The sequence below is a fragment of the Octopus bimaculoides genome, chromosome 10 (genome assembly GCF_001194135.2).
Source record: "Octopus bimaculoides isolate UCB-OBI-ISO-001 chromosome 10, ASM119413v2, whole genome shotgun sequence".
Classification (NCBI taxonomy): domain Eukaryota; kingdom Metazoa; phylum Mollusca; class Cephalopoda; order Octopoda; family Octopodidae; genus Octopus; species Octopus bimaculoides.
In genome coordinates, this window is record NC_068990.1 from 59618573 (window position 1) to 59627782 (window position 9210).

The following is a 9210-nucleotide window of genomic DNA, read 5'->3' on the forward strand; positions in this document are numbered from 1 at the left end:
TAAAACCAGTCCATTGCCGTTGGATCTGTTAACGTATTCCCCTTATATCATATCCATTTAGTGTATGGAAGCAGCAGAAAATATTGTTATTTAATATAAAGTTTGTTTTGCTGTGTTGATTGCAGACATCTGTATGCACCAGTTAACTGATTAAACTTTAGTTAGTAATCGGTTGCATGGGAACTCTCATTTCATTAATATACAAGTTACCACTACTGTAAGACCTGCAATTCAACTTTACTAACCCTCCTCGTCTACATCAGTAATTTTTGTTTTTTTTAAGTTGGTTTTATGTCTTAATCTATTATTCTATTTTCCTATATGCTTACACTTAAAATTTATCTATTGTTTTTAAACCGCAATAATTCACACGATATTTTTAGCAATTGAGTTTTATAACAGCTGCTTGCTTTTCTCGTGTTTAGACTTTTAACATCGAGTTTCTTATGCAATAGCTTACAGTAAGTTAGTAGTCAGTGAAAAGCAGTGCATTGGTATTTAGTGGAAAATTCGCATCAGCTACTACCACCTATCTGGTTATTAACAAGTGGGATTATTTATTTTACTAGAGATCTGTCTGAAATAGCCTAAGGGAAATGTGGAGCCAACATGCACTACTGCATTTAGTTAACTTGCTTCAGCGCTTATCTTTTTAAGGATTTAAATATAATTGATAAATAGTTATGTCTGTTGGCATTCGATGAGCTTTAATAATAATACTAATCACAATAATAAGTTGTAGAATTTAGTGAAGTCTGGTTCTGATGAGATACACATAGTTGGCTTCAACTTGGTATTTTAAATGGAAAACAGAGAAAGTAGCTTGCATTGAGGGAATAATAGAGTGTAGTAACTGTTGGTCTGTGTTTGTTATCAGCATGTCTTTCTTCATATGTAATCATTGTAATAATAGTCAGTGCTGCTGACTGAGATTTTTTTTTTTACACGTCTGTACAACCACTTGCAGTGATGTGATATGTTGACCAAAGACATATTCTTTTCAGTTCATCTACGTATGTTATGTGTGACTATACAAGAACGTGCGTTTGTGCATTTTGTGTGTGTGTACTCACGCACTCACATATATTTATTCACATGTTACGCATGCACATGAAAAAAAAAACATGCCCATATTTTCGAGCACACGCATACATACACCTGTATATATAATACGCATGCACACACACACATGCATATATATACGTATGAGCGTGTGTGTACTTGTTCACTAGATTAGAGATTCCAGCTGTCTGCATATGTAGCTTCGTATAATTGTGAATATGCCTTGTAGAAAAGTTAACTTTATAATATTGCAGTTAAATATTGATGTGGTGTATGTTAGGAAAGCATTTAAAAAAATATGCGTGTGTGTCTGACGAAGAAAAAAATGTGCCGTTTCGATAATTTTTTAAACCTATCTAAACACGTTTGTTACATTAGCCTCATTAGTAAACTAATGATTAATGAATTGTGTGAAAGATTGTGCTGATAGAAAATGCGTTCTGAATTCACTGCGAACGGTTGTTTTGTGGGTGGTTATTCAGTTGCTACTTCAATATCTGCTTTCTTTTCCGATATTGTTATATCTGATCTTATGACCCTTTCCTGTTCATATTTCCTTGATTCGTGACACCTGTCACCCTGCTCACAAATCTAAATTAATAAAAGAAGCAATAATGTTAATTTATACATTTGACAACATATTACATACATCACGCGTTATTATAAGTCTTGCTTGGACCTTCAGTTTTTCCATAGCAAATCACAACAAACTTCAAAACTCAACAAAAACAAGGCACCAAGAATTATCATAGACTACTCATTGATCACTTGGACCCTTGTCTAATACACAACGTTTACTTGGTCTCTCAACCTGTTAGGAACAGCAGCCAATTAACTTCAAATTACATCCTATAGTCTTACTCTCAGAAAAGACGTTAGCTCATGTAACCCTACATGCATATCAGAAAGACAATATAGTCATGGTTAGAACGCTTTTGATCTTGGGTCTGTTGGATCAGGATTGACTTGAAGTTAAGCCACGACAATGGTGAAACCTAAATACTCAAAATTGGATCAGGATTGACTTGAAGTTAAGCCACGACAATGGTGAAACCTAAATACTCAAAATAAAAGATCATTTGAACATGCGAGGAGCCCAATTTGCAGTTGCTACAAGTTCCAACACATACAGTCTCTTTTTACATATAGCCATCCCCAACACACTATTATAAACTTGAAATAGCAACCAAATTTTCCTCACATTTAATCCTATCGTCTAGAACAGACGGTCAAGACGTATAAAGCTGTTCTGAACATATACAACCCGAGGGAAAAAAACTAAGTGGTTATGGTTAGAGTGTCTTTGATTATATGTTTGCTCATTCCGGGTTAGCCTGGAACTAAATAATAACAACTACATTATCCTAAGAACACTACCATTCCCATACACACCAAAAATAGCGGCATCGTTAGCCGCATTAACCCTGCCACTATATTGGGATATGTGCACATCGCATGAGATTGGTGCAAATCAGGGTCACATAAAGCACACCCCAATAATGGACTACCTTAGCCATTCCATTGACTGACAAGACATCAAAACATAAGTGTTAAATGAGAATTAATAAATTAAAAATTAAATTTTCTTGTGAGCCAGAACCGTGCTAAATTATAGCCGAACAATATTAAAATGTTCGAGTAACAAGAAAAAAATGCATGTTTTCAACAATTTTTTTTTGTTTATTTGTCTTCTAAGCTGTTATGATTTACCATTTGCATGGCATGGGAAAAGTAACAAACACACTATAGTAGTCCTTTCCCTTGGTACCCTAACTTTGCTTAGTATGTTAATGGTCGTTGATCAGATCCTAGAGTTCATGAACACGATGGTTATGAGTTTGAACTCTGACTAAGTCCACTTTGCTCATAACCACTGTAACCACCATCCGAACCTAGAGACGTACAGGAACAGACTGGCGAAAATGCGATGTGTAACCTAGGCTTTCATTGGCAACCTTTTACGAGAAGCAGGCCACAAGAGACGTGGTTCATCATTATAAGCGGGTCGCATTATTAAAGGAATTCAAGGTAGATTTTCGTTAGGCGTGCCATTCATTAAGTTCCGCGGGCCGTAGGTTACCCGTGACGAGTCTAAACAGTCATACTTCACACCATACTTTAAATCACTGTATGCCTGTGTATACAGTCCCCTATTAGGTGGAAGTTTCATATATCTGGAAAACTGGATCTGAGAGTCGCATCTAGTTTCTCAACTACTTAACATCCTTGAGATAGCAGTCAAATCTTCTTTGTTGTGTTTAAACAGACACACAGTGGAAAATATAATCCGGTTTACACAATGTCTAAAAAAAGATAGGATGGGTCACATTGGAGTGCTTTTGATCACAGATTTGTTCGATCGTGGCTGGCCTGGGGCTAAACTATCAATCTATCTGCATACTTTCTCGATCGTGGCTGACCTTAGGTTAAACAGCAATCCAAATTTATAAATATTTTCTTCATTGAGAGAAACGGGAACGCCCCTCTCGGGTTTTTCCCCATTTTAAATGCCATTTTATTTTTATATTTTTCTCTGGAAGTATCTTTTGAGAAATCCAATCAACTCAATTACTTGAAGTAACTTTAAAGAATCGACTTATTTTCTTTTAGTTATAAGCTTTTTCGAACTCAAGTAATTTTTTTTTAATGATTTAACCCTTTATTAGCTAGTTTTTGTTTTGCAGAATTTGTATATATAAATATATGTATGTATAAAACGAATACATAGATTATATATATATATATATATATATATATATATATATATGTATGTATATATATACACACACACACACATATACATATACGTATATATACACATACATATGAGTCTGAGTATTTGTGCGCGCGCGCATTTTGTATGTATAATGTATTTAATGTGTATAAACTATATGTATATATATGGGGGAGTATGTACTCTAATATGCGCGTATGTTTTTTTTTATAACAGTTTTATTTGCAAAAAGCTTTAATATAAAATCATAGTTATATTAGGAAGTATTTAGAAGGAAGTTGTGTTAAGTTCATAGCATTTTTTACACATTTATCTTCTAGTCTAATAAGCTTTCTAAGTAAATATTATTATTCAATTTGAAGTATTATTGAAATAAAAATATGATTTAAATGAAGAAGATTTAATGTTCACAATAAAACACTATTTTTTTCCTTGTTTTGTCCGTTGTCTTAGAGACGATTTTCAAGTATCAGTTCTTACTTCTGAGGAAGAACACACGCGCACGCATTAGCTTGTGTGTGCGTGTGTACCGCACGCGCGCGTGTTCCTTTAATTTTTACACGTGCATACATAAACCAGGTGCACATGCATATATGTGTGTATATGTGTGTGTGAGAGAGAGAGAGAGGGGGGAGAGAAATGTTAAAAATATAATTTAGAAGTGTAAAGTGTTTAGCGATATCTTTCAAGTTCTAGTTTTGATTTTGTCACAGCTAGAGAATGTAGCCTAGTGTTTTCTTGTTTTGTTTTATTTTGTTTTTTCCTTCTTCTCTCTTAAAATATCACTGACAATTCTTGCAACTCTTTGAATATACTCGTTTTTATATATATATGAAAACATTTTGAGGACTGGCTGTGACGAAGGAAAAATCTAAGAACTTTTAGGTTTACAGGTAATATTTCCAACCACTGAAATATATTTTAACTTAGAAACAAACACACACACACACACACACACACACACACACACACACACACAAACAACCCTTTGTAAGGATCGAACCATTCATCCTTTGCTTACCGGTAAAACATGTTTCAGAATGCACAAAAGTTTGGGTTCACTTCTTATTGCCGTGTAAGACTGACTGCTTGTTTGTTCAGTAGCAAATGTTCTGATATTACTAAGTATAAAGACTCCCCTATTGATCTGAAATGGGAACCTACAACTGATTTAATGTTTGTTTGTTGCATTTATTTCACGTTGACTGATATGTATTGTGTGTGTGTGTGTGAATCTTTGTCTTTCTACCTTTCAACAATAATCATGAGGATAATGACTTTAAAAATACACCTTTTTCACGCTTTATTTTCATGTGTCAATAGAATGAAAGAACAATTCTTTTTAAGCGTCTTAATTATTTTAGTTTTCTTAAACCATTTTTCATACAATATGTGTATATATATATACATATATATATACATATAAGTTATAAATGCCGTCCGGCTCCGGTGGCATACTTTTCATTATTACTGGTTAATAATACCTTCACCTGGATAATGTTTGGACTAGTTAACACTTCTAGAAACTTCCTAATGTATTATTATATTACCTGATTTACAAAGAGAAGGGAAACATTGAGATCTATCTTGTCTTTTTCATTCATTTAGTAATCTTAATTACTGTAATTTTAAAGAATGTCCAAGTCGCTACTTTTCTTGTTACTATATTTTATATAACTGAAATAGATATATATTTTAAAATAATCATTAGCTGTTTATTGAATTGAGTAAATTGGTGAAGATTTGTTTCTTGACACTGTATTAGAAGGCATTTTAATAGTTTGTTTTGTTTTCTTTCTGTATTTGTAGCTTCAGCAGAATGGAACTGGGGGAGACGTCTGCCATCTCTGAAGACAAAAAGTATACAGTGCAGCTGGTGACCAAGTTCACATGTAAATATTGTGCCATGCAATTTGCTTCGTTGCGGGATATGCAGCTGCATGTACTATCACATACTCACGGTAAAACATTGCATAGTTGCACTGTGTGTGGAAGGTCTTATACAACTCCTTCGAAACTCCAACGTCACGTTCGTGTACACAGTGGTGAGAGACCCTACATGTGCAATTTGTGTGGGCGGCGTTTCACACGTTCTGACCATGTCAAACAGCACATGAAGGTACACCAGCCACACAGACAGAAGAATATGTGCCGTATCTGTGGAGTGCGCTTTGCTCGTTCTTCTCTTCTTGGTAGTCACCTTCGTCGACACAGCATTCTTCTAATTCATGTTTGTCGACGTTGTGGTGAGGGTTTCCAGGAAGCTGAAGAGCTGGATCTTCATAGAAAACTGCATAAAATAAAAAGTAACTTACGGCCGAATGGACGACGACGTAGCCGTGGAGCTCCTGTAGATATGTCTGCATTAACGAGCGGACCACCTGATGATATCAACCCGAAAATACCATCTGAAGGGAAATGGGTAGGCTGTGCTAGATTCTGTGTAGCACAGGTATCTACCAGCAATAGTAAGATTATCCGAATGTCAGCATCAGAAAACGAAGATCACGAAGGTGATGAGACTTCAAACAAAAACGAGATAGAGTTCATTAAGCAGGAAGTACAGTATCCTAGTATGGAATCTGAAGAACAACAGTCTTTATCATCTGAAAGAAGTAACTATCAGATGTCTATTTCTACCAGCTACACCTTGGCCAAATCTTTAGTAGACAATCAATTTAGAAGGTTTTCTGCTGAGTCAGAGAAAATGTTTATTCTTCCAAGTAGTACAGAGGCAAATCAGGGAATATCGTTACGAAAGTCTGAATCTGTAAACAACCAGTTTGGTGGTGCTGTCGTACCAACAGAGCCGTCATCTTGTCCAGAAATGTTGCGAAATTCTCTGTCTTCACCTGAAATTTCTCGACAAACACTGTCATCACCAGAAATTTCTCAACAAAGATTACCATCACCAGAGGTTTCTCATGAAACATTGAGTGCACTTAAGGCTGTGATTAAACGAGAACCTGGCTGTGCAAAAGAACAAGATTCTCAATATCCAATGAGTTTACTTGCAAGAAACTCTGTAGCTATGTCCCAATGTCCACCATTCATGAAATATCCAGAAGATCTTTCCCAACAAACACAAATTCGACAGAGAAATATTTCTAGCCCAGCATCTGTAAATGGTAAAAGGCTCAGTAAATGTGACCATTGTGGAATGTGGTTTGAGGATTTTGGAATATACATGCTCCATAGTAGCTTACACTCAGCTGATGAAACAGATCCTTTCACTTGCAGAAAATGTCTAAAAAAGCTTGGAAACCGATTAGAATTCATGGCTCACCTTGTTTGGCACTTGGATCCAGAGCTCCATATTTAATTTAAGAGGATTTCTTCGAATAAGTGAGTATTTATTTTAATGCTTTTTGAAATTGTGTTTTTTTTTTAATTACTTATTCAGATTCAAAGATCTTCAAATTTTGGGGGGATTTCTGTTTTTATTTTTTTCCCTGCTCAGTATCTAATTAATTTTCTCTAAAGCAACATAAAAGGGCAAAAAGTAGTAAAAAAATGTTAAAATCTTTTGAAGTATATTTGTATGTTTTAATTTTGTTTGTTTTCCTCTAAAGAAAAAAAAAGGAAAACATTGAAATATGCTTAAATTTGTACAAAATGAAATGTGGCTGTATGTGTGTAAAAAGAGAAGAATAATTACTTTTAAAAGATTTAGAAATGTTGAAAGCTCAATTTCTTTTATTAATAGTTCTTTTAGGCTCTTTATGTTGATTATTAAAATTCTAATTTAAAAGATGACACTCATTCTTAAGTAAAAAGTATATGACAGTTAAATGTTAAATATGCAAAAAAAACATTGAAATTGGTAGCCAAGAATGTGTGAATGACCGGGCAAAAATTTCAAAACCCCTTGCTTAAAAGAAAAAGAAAAAAATTATTAAAATATTGAATTTCATATTTGCCTTTAAATGTTTGTATTTTCAATACAGACTTTGTGACTGTTGCTGTTTTTTTATTTATACTTCTTGTTTTTGTTTTATATTTCCTCTCTCCCACTCTCACTCACTCACTCACTCACTGTCTCTGTCTGTCTCTCTTTCTCTCACTCTTTTATACAAAATATTTTTTTAAATGTTGTTTCAATGTAATTTTTGAAATGATTTTGTGAATACTTTTAGAAATAGTTTGTTATTTGCAAAGGGCCTATTGCCAGAATGTGCCAAATTCCTTGCTCTGCCAGTGAGATAAAAGACTGGATTGTTAGACTTTTACACTGTTGGCAGAACTTTAGCAAATATTCTTGCTATTTTGAAATATGAGAATGGATGTTTGTTTGGTGTTACCAAACTTATACATTGGGTCCAACTGTCCTTAACTTACTACAGTAACCTGAAGTTGTGGATTTCACTAGCATAGCCATAGTATAGAACTTCAGATTATAAAAAAATGAATGATGATGATGATGATAATTCTTTCTAGTATAGGCACAAGGTCTGAAATTTGTGAAGAAGGTGCTAGTTGATTACACTGGCCCCAGTGCTCACCTGAGATTTATTTTATCAACTCCAAAAGGATGAAAGGTAAAGTAAACCATGGCAGAATTTGAACTCAGAACACGAAACCAGGAGAAATACCACTAAGCATTTTATCTGTCATGTTAATCAGTCTTCCAGGTCACTACCTGATGATGATGATGATGATTTAAAATTTTGGTACAAGGCTAGCAAGTTTGAGGGATAGGGTAAGTCAATTACATTGACCCCCAGTGCTCAGCTGGTACGTATTCTGTCAACCCCGAAAGGATGTAAGACAAAGCTGAAATCAGCAGCATTTGAACTCAGAACGTAAAGTCGGAAGAAATGCCACCAAGCATTTTATCTGGCATGTTAACAAATCTGCCAGCTCACCACCTCAATAATAATAATAATAATAATAATGATAATAGTTTCAAATTTTAGCCCAAGGCCAGCAGTTTTTTGGAAGGGGCCAAGTCAATGAAATCAACCCCAGGGCTGAACTGTTACTTATCTTATCGACTTTAAAAGGATATAATACAAAGTTGACCTCACCAGTATTTGAACTCAGAGTGTAAAAACTGACAAAATTTTGCTAAGCATTTTGCCCAGTGTGCTAAGTAATAATAATAATTAGTTCTGATTTAGCAAGCAGTTTTGAAGGTTAGGGTTTAATTGATACCCTTGACTCCAGTATTCAACTGGTACTTTCTTTTATTGATCCTGAAAGTACAAAAGGTACAGTTAACTTCAAGGATTTGAACTGAGAAGGAAGCATAACTAAATCAATATCACAAGGTACTCTTTTTAGAGCTCTAATGATTCTCTCACCCACTGCTCTAAATAATAATAATAATAATAATAACGGTTTTAAATTTTGCCACAAGGGCAGCCATTTTGGGGGAGGGGATGAGTTGATTACATCAACATCCCCCCCCCCCC

At 34.6% G+C, this 9210-nt stretch overlaps 1 protein-coding gene across 3 annotated transcripts in view; it reads left to right on the top strand.

Annotated features, from left to right (window-relative positions):
* LOC106880022 (zinc finger protein 629) overlaps window positions 1-9210 on the top strand; it is an 81025-nt gene that overhangs the window by 7664 nt on the left and 64151 nt on the right. For 2 of the 3 annotated variants that reach the window (XM_052971224.1, XM_052971223.1), the window contains exon 2: window positions 5606-7141. In XM_052971224.1, the coding sequence (XP_052827184.1) occupies window positions 5606-7118 (1513 nt within the window). In that variant the 3' untranslated portion in view covers window positions 7119-7141. Of the gene's footprint in view, window positions 1-4491; window positions 4690-5605; window positions 7142-9210 lie in introns of those variants that run through there. The other variant, XM_052971225.1, reaches the window with a different exon arrangement.